The following is a 14,338-nucleotide window of genomic DNA, read 5'->3' as shown; positions in this document are numbered from 1 at the left end:
AGTAACACAATGAAAAATGCATGATGTTACAGCTACTAAAAATAAAGACCCACATCTTCAGATACCAAAACAATGCAACAATAGGTATATGCAAGTGATAGTTAAATAAATGACTTTTTAATGCTTTTAATCTAGAAAAAAAATACAAATATTTTTCTACCACACAGTACAATATTACTGTCATAGCATAATATAAATGCTTAACTGAGTTTGCAATCAATAAATATAAAGTTAAAATGTGATAGTACAAGTTCCTTTGTAGGTGAAACTAGGTGAAATAAATATTGAAATATAAAATTGTATAATTAAATATTTGCTTAGCCAATCTTAACAAGCACTTCTTACCTTCAAGTTCTTCACATCATACACCATTAAGTCAAAATCAAGCAGTGATTGTACAAACTGCTTTAATCTCTGATCACATATGTATACTCATATAGGCTGTTGTTGTCTACTGTACAACAGGGACATCTTGTTGCCCACAAAGTTAATATGTGGTACATCAAAAGCAGCTGTTCATACCCAAGTAATTAGCTGTTACTGCTTTTTTTCTGTCAATCTGTAGATTGACACCTCTGCAATCTATAGATATTAAAACTGAAAACAATCAGTGAAGAAAGTAATTTTCTCTACACTGGATGGAAAATCATGTTGATACCATTTCTGAAATAATAGAGTATGTTGAAATGGAAACTCCAATTTCTCATGGCCAAAATTATCAAGTGTGATTATGGCATAACATTATAATTAACCAGGCAGTTCAGAGTGAAAAATAAACAAACAAATGAAAAACAAACAAAAACGAAAAACCCAAACCCAAACTCTCACACCTTTAGAGGTATGAAAGAGATATTCCAAGCCATTTAGAGCTAGTTCCTCCCTGAACCCCCTTCAAGAAAAAATTACCAATCACTATGTCAGAACTGTAATATTCAAAGCATGGCATAAAACTTCCATACAGTCAAAAGACAACTATAGCTTGACAAAATTCCTCAGCATAGGCTAGTGTACCCTAGGAAAAAAGCTTGAAGTTACCTGCAAAATCTTAACTTTCAGAACACAGCTGAATAAATAACTGAGTAAAAGCTGTATTTTATGATAATGAAGTATTTGGCCTTGTAATACATCTAGAAGGAATTCAAATAAAACACTGCCTGTTTATTTGCAGTTTTGCACCATATGGTACAGAAGCCACATAGCATTCAGGATAGAAATAGCAGAACTTACACTCTAATATTCAAGTTTAAAAACTATGCAGAAACCAAAATGAGCAAATAAGATGACAGAGATATTAATATTATTACTCTTAATAAATAAAGAGCAAACTACACTGACAAGTTAAAAAGACATGGACACATTAAACAGCGTGAAAATATAAACATGAAAGCAATTTATTTGAACAGTGTGAACAATCTTTACTTGAAGGCTAACACAATGTTTGTACTACCAGAACCAGGAAATAAAAGTCAGTCCCTATCAAATTCAAATCTAGCATCTATTTCTTCAAAAATATATACTGGTTTTGTCCAGTATAATTTTAGATGTAAGGCCTCTACCTGAGACAGCATCCCTGTCCGTAACAAGGTCTGTGCATGTGTTTCTTTGCACAACATGTATGGCCTAAATACCTAAACATGGCTGAAAGGCAACCTAAAGCATGTAAACACTGAATCTAAAAACAACCCAAATATACGTCTACAAGTTTTAGCAAGTGGATTTTCATCTGTAGATTTTTCAATCGCACTCCACAGGTAAATTTGATACTGCTTCATCTTGAATATGGAAATAAAAACAAAGATGAAAAGGAAGGCAGTATATAAGATGACTGTTGTAAAATGAGAGTTTTGGAGAACAACAAAAAAACCTCCTTGAAATGTGGTTTGGGGTTGTTTTCTGCTTGCCTGTTGACAGGCATTTGTGAGGCCAAGGATGAAAAAGAACAGGAGAACCAATCGATTCCTGGAATCAGCAGTAATGCAAATTCTATTTCTGCTGTAGCTGACACCATACCAGGACTTATGGGTCAAAGATCATCCTAAAAGAGCCAAATCTGAATACACCTGAGCATTTTGAATTAATATGCTCTAAGCAGAGGACAATTTACATAATGGTATTCTAATTTCAAAGCTAATACAGGAAAATCATTCCTTTAAAACAAAAAATTAAAAGCTAAATACAAGATTTTCAACTTTATATATAATAGCTTGCCACTAATTTTCATTGCCAAAGATAATCCTGAAACTTAAATAAATACTTTGTAAAGAAATAAATAATGTCTTTGTAAACTTGTGTACGTAGATCAAGGGAATTTTATAAAAGAGAACATTAAATTCGAGGAAAAGAGACTAATTAGTCCCATAATTAAATCTCCACTTTTCATTTCAAAATCCAAACTGTGCATCAAATGTTTATACTCACCTTTTTTCCCCTCAATAAATAACCTATTTGTGAAAGGTTTTGCTAACGGGGGGGGTGTCTCCAAACAGGGATTTAATAGTGAATAGTGTCAGAACACACTGCTGTACATGAAGTTATCTAAAAAAACTTATTAAACAATGCTGAGTTATAAAAAGCCACAAAAACTACAGCCATATTCTCATAAAACCATTTGGGAAGAATTGCAAGTAAAATAATAATGTGGCAATCTGCAACTGCATTCAGCTTTACAGAGGGGATAATAAATGACAGCGTGTGCTTTCTAAAAGAAATCTCCTGAAATATAGTAAGTAGCTGAATTTTTTGTACCTTCCTCTGCTCTTGCACCTTCATGATCAGTCATTCTAGAAGAGGGTGACCTAGATTGATTAATGATTCCTGAAGGGATGTGGGGTATCTCATCATCGCCCAGATCAGCTATCATGTCGTGAAGTTTTGTCCTGTTGACTCCTGTAAATTAATGTCAGCAGCAAAAATTCATTTGATTGCTACCGCTTGACTTGACTGAAGTCTAAAAATCCATTAAATAAGAATAATTACTGATGGGACCTCCTTAAAATAAATAGTGCTCTGCTTTTGTTTAGTAATAGTTTGGAAAACAAAAGCAGGAGTTAATACACCAAATCTGAAAACTACATGCAAACAATTGAAATTCACTAAATCAAAGAATAACTCCTTTGTGTTCTGTAGATCTATTCTACAATTTCCTGTAGGAGAGAGGAAAAAAATCATCTTACAGCCCTGCTGAAAAGTCAAGCCAAATACTAAAAGAACATTCACTATTAAACAAAATAAGTATGATTTAAACATTTTCTAATAATATTACACAACTTTAACTATACTAAACAATTTAACAATAAAAAACAGAGTGCTAATTAAAAATAAGCTTAAAAATGAGAGCAAAAGTACAGACAACTCATAATGGGGGTGCAACGAACAATTAACTTTCCCTGCTTTGAATGGTATTTAAATTGTATGAAATGTTTGTTGAACACAGCAGCAAGAATGTTTCCACCACTGTATGGAACTGCAGATGTATATTATATTAAAATTATTATAAAAGCAAGCTTCTAGAAACAAGGCATTCTGAATTATATGTACATTTAATTAATATGTAGACATTAGCAAACAAAAAAGTATGATTTAAAATATCTTTAAATTACTAAATCCACTCCTGCTTTCACCTTTACAGCTTCCACATCAAAAAGTCAAGCTTCAATTATAAAGTGTATTTCAGTGAGAGAACCTCTTTAAAGAAAACAATCCATAATGATGAAAGACATAATCAAATTTCAACCAATAAAACAGCCCTTCCTGGGACTGCAAGCAGAGATATTGTAGGCCATTTAGTAAAGGAAGCATTAGTGAACAAGTTCTTATATTGAAGTGACATGTCTAACATTTATTAAAGAGGAAATTGAAACTAAACCAAAGCCTTTATTGTCAAAAAAGTTAAATGCAAATACTATGATTACAGATGACTTAACCTCAGAACCATTATTCAAACAGTTAAGCACTAAAATGTACTCTTTCACAAAGTATCTGATCATTTCAGATCCTACTGGTTTAAATCAATGTGTTCAAAAATAAGTGTCCATGAATAACAGAATTCTCTAAAGATAATGGAGAATTCCCTGCAGAGAGGGAAGACAACAAAAAGTATTTATTGAAGAATTACAGGAAGTATACCTCACAAACCCCTAAAAGGATGCTATATGACTATTCTCATTAATATTTGCAATACATTCTCATTTTGCCAAGTAATAAAACTCCCTATATTTACGTTTTTTCTGCTTTGGGTATTTTTTTCTTTCCTTCACAGAACACTTAGTATTCTAGTTAAATATACAAAGACTGCTACCCAGAAGCAATCTGAGAATAAAACTGGCTTCCAAAAGCTTTCCTCATAAAACAGATGACTTGAGCAGTTAAGTTTCATTTCATTCTCCTGGAGAAGAATGTCTAGAAAACTGTGATCCCAGCTGATGAAGTGAATGTAAAATAATAATGAGAAATCTTTTTTGAACCAACACTCTTTTTTTCTAACAGGCTCTATACTGAAAGGATTTCATTTCTGAAGTATAGTATTCAATATTGCAGCCAGCAGGTGAGATCTCACATAAGAAAAGTCTCTTTTAGAATGGACAGTTCTCTACACCACACAGACTACAAAGCTTGTCTTCATCTTTTTTACAGTCAGCCATCAGCCAGGCACCTACAGTGATGGAGTAGATATATCCTTGAAGATATTACAGAGCAATCAATAAAATGACAGGATAAAAGTCATGACTGGGACCCTCAACTGTTTACTTTCATGAACCCTTTGCTTTCCAGAAAAAAAAAAAAGTGTCTTCTCCATGTTGATATGCATGAATGGTTCTACACATTGATGCAAAATGCCACAAATGGCTTATAAACGCTTCCTGTATCTGAACTGAAAGCATCTTCTGCAGGTGCTTTCATGCCAAACATATGAGCATGACAAGTTTGTCTCGAAGCATACTCAGAAGAAACTAAAAGTAGTCCCTCTGCTCTGCTATCTTTAAGCAGCCATTCATTTAGTTTGTCACTAACTGGGGGGCTGATATCCTTGCCTTTTAGTGTTTTTCAGTATGTTTGGGCACTTCTTGTCCTTCAGGCATAATCTCAGAACAGTCCTCAAACATCATACAATACAGAGAGAAGTTTACAAAGGAGCAGCTGCTGTTCTGAACAACTTCTGTGCATTTCATGCTGGAAAATGTGTTAGCATTCAAGACTGTGCCACCACTACAGAAGACTGCCCAAGTTTCTGCTTTCATGTAAGTGCAAGTGCACCTTCATGTAACTGTTCAAGTATAGTAAATGTTGCAAGGAGATTTTTAAAGAAAAGAATGTGCCACCTCTGCATAAGAAACTATGGTCAAGGAACAAAATGGGATGACCCATTTACCCTCAAAAAAAGCCAAGGACAAAAAAAAATTGACCTGGTATGAACAGAAGCAAAAATTAACAGTACCATCTCAGTGTACTGTTCTTCAAAGATCAAAAGTGAAAAAGATAACTGAATATTCAGTGATGAAAAGTTTTAGTCTGAGAAGCCTTAAACAGAGTTTTATTAGGTGGAAGATGTATTAGTCCAAGTCTGAATATAACACAGAGATTCTTATATGTCAAGAAGAGGTGATGATAATGAAGATGGTGAAATTCAGATCTCTTTTCAGTCCTATCAACTATTATACTATTTCCAGAAATCAAGGGTAGGAAAGTGAACTGTACGGATACTGTTTTGTAAGTACAGAACAATTAAACTGAAGGAACAGAGCAGGAAAGTTTTTTAAAAAGCACAAAAAAGCTAAAGAAAAACAGTAAAAGTATCTTTATTTCTACAGTGATATATACATATATACACAAGCTGTTAAAACTTTCAAACTGAGAACACATTATGCTGACCTCACAGAATGAAATGAGATATGCAACACCTCCACTATCACACCCTGCAAAGGTGACAGGCTATATCTGAAAAATAGCCATCCCCTGACTTACCTGCCAAAATTGATCTTACCAAATCTGGGCAAGAAAGATGCCTTAAATTCAGCATATTACTGAAAAGAGAAGTAGACATCTGCTTTTGTAGACATCAAACCTAACCCTTTATCTATGTATCACGGTAAGTCCTGGATAGGTGTGGTTTGTTTGTCTGCTTCTGGGGTTTTTTAACACAAGAACTCTTCAATAAACAGATTTTGCATTATTTTACAGCTTACATTGTGAAGGAAATTAAAGTTGTGAGGTGGTGGATTTTTGTTTTGGAGGGGTATTTTTAAAGATCCTTTCATAAAGAGGTAGTAGTTCCACATAACATGGTGACTACCTGGACAGAAACCCTCTTTTTCCTCAGCAAACAAGAGTACTTAATGAAAGCATATGTGCTAACAGAAGATGACCTTAATTAAGGTGTTCCACCCAAAAGGAAACATGAGGATACAGACTGGAGAAGTATCAAAATATAGAATCAGATGTACTTCTGTTCACTTATTTATGTGTACATGTGGAATGAAAGTTTCCATAACTGAGGCCAGGGCTGTGTCTGCCCCATTATGTTACAGTCTAAATACAGATTATGGCAGTTACAGATGCATATCCAACAAAAGAACCCATCAGAATGTCTGTCTTATTATGCTGTCTTCAAAGTATTGCAAAAGATGACATTTAATGCGCATTTGTTTGACATTTATGATGATATATATTACCATGCAGATAAGCTCTGATGGGACTCAAATTCTGATAGAAGTCAAAACAATGAAGGGCAAAGGAAGAGATATGTATTCAGGATGAAGTCCCCAAATTATCAGATATGAGCAGCAGGAATTAAAAAGCCCTTCAACACTATTTTCAGTTTCAGAATGTTAAAAAGCTGAGGGAAAAAAATCTCAAAATCGTATTTAAATCAATCTGCCCAACCTTGAGTGCATACTTTTACTCTGTGTATGGAGTTCTCTCATCCAATTAGCTCAGTGATGTAGATGCTAATTTTCAACCAGAAACTATCACGAATGTGACAAGCCAAGAATCTCACAAACCACCTTTGAATACTATATGTGTTCAGGGTTTCCCAAAGGAGAATTCCAACTTAAAAAGCTAAAAATGACTTATGTCACTTCTCAGCACTGTCACACAGTGGTCTCCTAAATACTGTCTTCTGTGAACCAAAGATTTCAAAATTCCTTTAGATGAAGAAAATTTTGTTACTTTGCAGCTACTATGGTTCAAAATGTCTAAAATGCAAAGAATTTAGTAAGAAAATGTCAAATAAAAGAAGTTCATTTTGGTGTTAAAAATAAGTTTATAATGCTACCATATATTTTATGCAAATTTGATGTCAACTGCTGATTTACATGTTACATGCTGATACACATTAGCATGCAGATGACTACTGTAGGTTCTCATTAAAGCAAAGACTAAAACTCTTTGCTTTGTCAAAACTTTTATGTTTATGTGTGTGAACAAGTCATGCAAAAATGCTGAAAAAACAACTAACATGCACTAACTGACCAGTAATCATTAGGTGTTACAAAGTAAATTGAAATCTTAATAATTACAGAAGTCATCAGTAAGTGTTGTATTTTAATTATCATGTAATTTAGTTAGTGTATACCTGTACAATTTTTCAAACTGAGGAAAAAGGTTTTTACTAGTTATCTCCAGAAATTGTTAAAAAATACTTCCAAAATAAAAGCACAGCAACCATGGGAGCTACTCTAAAGCGACATGGGATTCCATCCAAAGGGACCTGGAGAAGCAGCCCTGCCCAGAAGGACTTGGGGGTGCTGCTGGGTGAGAGGCTGCACATGAGGCAGCCATGGGCACTGCCAGCCCAGAGAGCCAAACGTGTCCTGGGCTGCATCCAGAGCAGCGTGGGCAGCAGGGCCAGGGAGGGGATTCTGCCCCTCTGCTCTGCTCTGCTGAGAGCCCACCTGCAGGGCTGCATCAGCTCTGGCTGCCAGCACGGGAAGGACATGGAGCTGCTGGAGTGACTCCAGATGTATAGAATGGATTTAAACTAATTACATTACAAGCATTTCCTAATTCTCCATGCCTGGGGCTGTAAAAATAATTACAAGACCATAAATAGCAACTGATTTTAATATAAACTTGATTCAAGTTCATATTAAAAAAAAAAGAAAAAAACCCCCAAAAAGTAAATAAAAAACCCCACACCACTACCCCAGAAAAAGCCCAACAATCACCAGTCCCACAACAGTATCACAGTATTATACTTTAAGAAGCAGATGAAGTTAAAAACTTTCAGAAAACTTCTTAGAGTACCAATGTTCTCAAAATGCAAGTTGTTAATTATTTTTACACTAACATTTCTATGCATTTAGTTTTCTTCACCTCTTTAACCTTGAATTTTTGCCTTTTCAACATTTCTCATTTAAGAAATGCCTGTCAAAGGTTTTGATATATTCACATTCAGCAGGTAGAAAGTTAAAGTTGGTTGCCCCCATTACAGAAAATGATGCTTAACAAAAAAAAAACAAAAACAAAACAACAAACAGAACTCATGAGAAAAAATGTCTTCAATATAAATAGGCAAAAAAGTGTTGCATTACAAGATTCAGAATCTGCACTTACTCTTTACCCCTTTCTTCCCCTTTCGTTCCTTCTTGTACTGTTCCTTCAGTTTACTTATTAGTCCCTGGTCTACATCCCAAACCTCAGCAGTTGGGGACAGGTCATCTTTGTCTACATGCAGCATATTATTAAAAGAAAAAAAATCAGCAATTGGCAATGCAAGCTGTTGGTGATTTACTGTCATAGCTGTATAAGAGCATTAATAAGAGTTATTAATAAATCTTTATTTTAAAGGTGCAGTCTCCGTCTTAAGTTTATAAAAGACCAAGTTTCATTTAATAGTTTTCCAAGGCACTGTATATTATCAGTTACATATTTGAAAATTGTATGTTAATTTGTTACCAAGGAGCAAACAAATTAAACATCATAAGTAACTGTTTATGTTAGATAATTCAAAATACACAAAAAAATCATTGGTATTTAGAAACAATTACTGCATCTTTAGAAAGACAGTGTTAAGAAATTATTCAGCCAGTGTTGAATAAGCAAATAAAAGCATTCATGCTATATCTCTCATGAAAATGCAAGCTGAGTAAGTCAGTGCCAGTTTATTCATGAAGACCACCATGCATCCTTTCGCATTCATTCCACATGCACAAGAAAGAAACCTTGCTCCTACATGTAACCAGAGAAACAAGTCTATAAATACAGTTTTTCACATAAAGATGAAGAAGAGTAATTTGTACAGGTGGACATCCCACTACATTCCAGAAATTAAATCATAATAAGGAGAAACACAACATTTCACAGTAGTTTCAGAAGACATATATTTTTCTTTTTGAAAAATATTGCAGAGTTAATTATTCTTTATGGAAAGTCAGTTCTCTACTTTTCTAAATTATCCACCTCAGTAATTTCTGGAAACTTAGAATTACTAAAAAGATAAACCTGTTTCTATGACAAGGCAAATATAACATTTGCAGAAGCACTTTTGCTAGTTGACAATCAGGCAGCAAACAAACTTGGTTTGTGTGCCAGTTTAGCTTTTTACTCACAAATTCTTTAGGCATGAAATCACAAGACTTAGTTCCTCAGTTCCCAACTTCCAATCATATTTACAATATAATTGTACCCATTTTTGAAGTTATAACCATTATAATCATGAAAGTACACAAGAGGAGTCATACACAGCAGAAATGAAGTAACATGCATTTAAAAAAAAAAAAAAAAACAGGAGTTATTCCAAGCACATGTTTCATGACAAAACATGACAATGAATGAGCAGACAGATACCCTAGGATACTGATGCATCTGTCATCATTCAATGACAATCTTGATCAAAGAGGTGGAATACAGAGATGGCAAGGGCAGTGAAACATGAAAGAGGAGGATAATGGCAGAGTCCCCTGAGCTGCCCACAAAGAACTCTGGCAATGAGAAGGGAACAATGACATCCTACACCAAACTACAGCTACATCTACCAAACTGCAAACACAAAGACCTCAGTCTTTCTGATCACTGGGCCTAAGCATTGACAGAGAGAAGAGTGATTACTGAGGAAACACAAGAAGCACAGAAAGGTAAGTCAGAGAACATGCCCAGTCAAAGAGGAAAAAAAATTGAAACCGCTAAAGCTCAACTAAAAGAAAATCCATTAAAATCTAATTTAAACTAATTAATAAAATTCCAAAGCACCATTAATAAAATGAAAATAATCAGCTAGGTTGCAGCATTGTAGAGAAGGATTAGGGAAATAAACTGAACCAGAAGATGATCACATCTAACATCAATGTAGAGCAATTCTAAAAAATGCCATTTTGGTACATTTTAAAAGGTGCAGTGCATTAAACTGGGACAGTGCAGGTAATGACAAAATTAAAGTAACATGTTCAGTCTGTGTTCTACACTGGAAGTTTAGAAAATGTCTGTAGAGTGCAAAACAAATAGGGCACTGAATATAAAGACAAAGAATTTGAAGGAACTGGGCTCGTTCAATCAACAGAAGAAGCACAAGCCTGCAGACATAAATATTCAAAACCAATACTGTTGGCTGCAAAAATGTAGGCTGCACATAGAAAACTAGATAAAACACAAACTCGGATTAACTGGGTAGGCTGTGAAATGAATTTCAAACAAGGTTTTTAGGGAAACCCAGCAGTGTTTCTCTCCAGCATGCCTAGATATATTAGGCTATTTCAGAACAGAGCCATGTAACTAGAAGACCTCTGCCATTGCCCACAAGAGTGGCCTTACTTGCACTAAACTGATACAGGACAGCACAGAGGACCCTGGATGTCCATTGATCTATATAACTGAGTGGAGAAAGGCCAGCTTTAAATTACTCTATTTTTTAGAAGTTTTTTGAAGATGGCCCAAGAGACTGTGAATTTCAGTCATACACTGCCACCCAGAATTCTGGGCAAATTCTCTCAGTCATTCTCTGACTTATGGTCCATCTGCAAAGAGAACTTTTGTGTTTCATGAGGAAGAGAAATGATGAACACGTGATGTGTTCAGTGATGAACACGTGAAACCATAAGCAGAATAAAGAGACCTCATAATAAGTGACACCTGCAATGTGTAGCACAATATATAACAATACGTATATATTGCTGTTTGCTTAAGCAAACTGCAGTTATAAATGCATTTTTTTTCTTCATACTAAAATCACCATAAGGATTTTTTTTCATTTAAAACTGTACATATTTTTTTAGTATGTCACATCACTTTGACTCTTCATTTAACACTGCTTGAACTTCCTCATCTTTCACTATTTTGAAGAAAAGCTGTTCCTAAGTAAAACATGCTCCATGACAGAACACTTTAAATCACAATGTTTGGAATTAATTTAACACTCAAAGTATGTTAAGGCACTTAATAAAATATGTCTTCATAAAAAGCTGTAATACAGCAGAAAATAAAAGCAATCCAGACTTCCAAACACTCAGTGACAGGTTAGAAGAAGTCATCAACAGCAAAAATGTAACTATCAAATTTGGTGTTGAAATATTTTAGGATACTGAAAGTTGGACCTTCAGATAATACTCTCCAATTACATATTGTAAATATTACTAAAGCAAAACTAGGCAATATATTTAGAGCCTAAACATTAGATGCTTTCCAGATACGAAACAAAAGCATTATTACTAATTAGAGAAGTAAATATTAACTTTTTTTCAGAATGCTTAAATGTTTGCAAAGGTACGAAGAGATAGAAGGAGGCTAATGACAGGAAAACAAAAACAGGAAGAAAGAAAAAACTATGAAAACAGAACAGAGCAACTCCTACATTATGAAGAAAAAGATGGATTTAAACTGAAATATTTAAGTTCATGACTGATGCAATTGTTTAGGAAGTAATAGTACATATTCATTTAAATTAAGTTTCCCCTCAACATAAATAACTAACTGGATGGACCTGATATTTGAAGTAACAAGTTTCATAGAGTTTAAAATAACTAAAATAAATTGGTTTAGGCACTGTATTATTTTATTTTAGAAAGCATTTAAGTGGGACAGCATTTAAAATGCTATTTGTGATAGTTAACAGAGAAGTCTTGTCATATTTACACTGATCTTTAGAAAGTAACACAATCCCAAGATCTGATGGACTGTATCCTTAACTGCCCATTTAAGGAAAGAACATCTGTACTAAAATCAGTGACATACTGTGAAAAAAATATTACTATTACATTTGTAGGCATATCTTTGACTGATTTAAATACTAAGTTACAAAATATACAAAAAACTTATGAAAATTGTCTTCATACAACAAAAATGAGAACATACTTTGAAAGATGAAACTAAGTTTATGTTTTATTTCCTCCTTCCCACTTTCTTGTCTCAGATACAAGTTTTTTGGTAGCAATGGGATTGCTGCAGTTAAATCAGCTGTCACAAGTGTGTACAAACTCCTAAACTGCTCTGCCTTACTGCGCTATGTGTTTATTGAAAATGTAATAAGCATTCAAACAGCTGTATGAAAAGCATGGTGGGCCAATTTTAAAACAGACCTGAAAACTGGGTAACTACTTGAGAAAATGCCAGACATAGAACACACTGGAAAGTAATCCTTGGAAACAGTGACTTGGAATTTCAATGGACAAGCTAGTTCCAACAGTAGGTTTCAGCAGTCTGGATAAATCTTTGACTGCATGAATTACAGTATCAAACTATCTTGCCTTTTATATACAATAGTAAAACTAATACTAGAACCACAACTTTCTACATCACTATATATTTGAAGGGATGTTGCAAGCAAAGTCAAAAACTCTTGCTTCAGGTGCTATGAGACATCTTTTACCAAGAGATCTGCCTGTATGCCTAAATGAAAAGATCATCAAGAAACTGTTCAAATAACATCAACTTCAAAAGGGAACAACAAGAAGCAACTAAAATGATACTAAAAATAGACAGTTATTACCAAAACTAAAGGTAACAGCTTGCTCAGCTTCATCTTCCAACTAGAAATAAGACTGAGTTTTAAAAGTAAAGGTGACTAATCCTTTGATACTAGTTTTTAGGAAAGAATGCTTTCAAATCCTTGTTACCTTCAAAATCAAGACTGTATTATTTTCCTGGAGATGGGCCATTACTTAATTTTTGTAAATCTTTATATTTTCTTTGCTCATTGGGATGTTTATTGAAGTATGAGTACATTGTCACACAAAATGCTCAAACAACACAACCTAATGGCAGTTTGGGGCTTTTTTCATTCATAGTCGATTTCCCATTTAAAGGCAGATATCCATTATTTGGATCACTATTCTTTTTCCTATACAAATTTTCTCCTTTCAATCTCCTCTTTTGAAACGTGTAGGTTGCAGAAATTACTGACTCAACATATTTTGTTTCCCATCAAGTTACTAATAAAAAGTTGGGCTATTAGAAAAGGTTTTGATTTTTTTTTTAAATTTTACTAATACAAGCCACATTAGCAACAACATCTAAAAATCTCAGTCAGAAAAATAAAACAATGGTCCATTTTTTAAGTACACCAAAGAAATTAATTTAACTTAGGTACAAAAGTTTGAAGGTCCCGATAAGAAACAAATACAAAAAAAAAAGAAAACTGTATTTGAAAGCAAATTTAATCCAGTTATAAAAACATTCAGAATCCTAGCCTTTTTTACCTAACAAAGAAAATATTCTCCTCTTACTTTTGAAATCAGAGACAAAACCTGAAAGAAATGTACTACAATTGTACTTGCAGGTACAACAACATATATATGAGAGTTTCACCATACAATATATCATTTTCTAATCATCAATGTTTTATCATCACATTCATCCACACATCCACACCATTTTAGGAAGTATCACAAAACTCTTAAGAAGTATCACGAACAAGTTTTCCTTTATATTTGAATGCTTTTATTAGTGTCTTACCCCACTCTGTTCCATCTCCTGAACTTCGAGCTTCTCCAGCTCCCTCACCATCTTCAGCTGTCACTAAAAAGTCAAATTCTTTCAAAGCTTCTTCAGTATCAGGGTCATCTGTAAGGTCAGCAGCTAAACCTTCATTACCAATCTGCAAGAAGATAAATATTTTCTTGCATTTGAATCATAAACAGATTTTCTAGTCATTTAGGTTAGAAGATATATAGGCTATTCTCACTGAGTAATTTGTTGCAGGTGAAAACATTTTTCAATTTAAAATGCAGAAGAAGAAACTGTGATCTCAGTTGGCCTATCAAAACAAAAAAGAGAACAGTGCAGTCTGCTGAATGTCAGGAAATAAAAAGAACACTGACACTAGCTTTCGCAACAAAAATCCCATACACTCCAGCCTTCAATTTTTATTTAACGCAAGAATTAGAAAACTTGGTTGATTTTCTTGCCCTAT

The 14,338-nt window shown here is 34.0% G+C and overlaps 1 protein-coding gene across 4 annotated transcripts in view; it reads right to left on the bottom strand.

Annotated features, from left to right (window-relative positions):
* The window catches only part of STRN3 (striatin 3), a 60,181-nt gene that overhangs the window by 17,071 nt on the left and 28,772 nt on the right, over nucleotides 1-14,338 (bottom strand). For 2 of the 4 annotated variants that reach the window (XM_071426956.1, XM_071426957.1), the window contains exons 7-9: nucleotides 13,882-14,023; nucleotides 8,554-8,664; nucleotides 2,746-2,886 (exon numbers count right to left, since the gene is read on the bottom strand). In XM_071426956.1, the coding sequence (XP_071283057.1) occupies nucleotides 2,746-2,886; nucleotides 8,554-8,664; nucleotides 13,882-14,023 (394 nt within the window). The remainder of the gene's footprint in view (nucleotides 1-2,745; nucleotides 2,887-8,553; nucleotides 8,665-13,881; nucleotides 14,024-14,338) is intronic. The other 2 variants (XM_071426958.1, XM_071426959.1) reach the window with 2 other exon arrangements.

Source organism: Agelaius tricolor, unplaced genomic scaffold (genome assembly GCF_023055355.1).
Source record: "Agelaius tricolor isolate 1412-34295 unplaced genomic scaffold, bAgeTri1.0.p SCAF_5, whole genome shotgun sequence".
NCBI classification, from domain to species: Eukaryota; Metazoa; Chordata; class Aves; order Passeriformes; family Icteridae; genus Agelaius; species Agelaius tricolor.
Note: the sequence above shows the minus strand (reverse complement) of the source record. Positions and strands in the feature narration are given on the sequence as shown.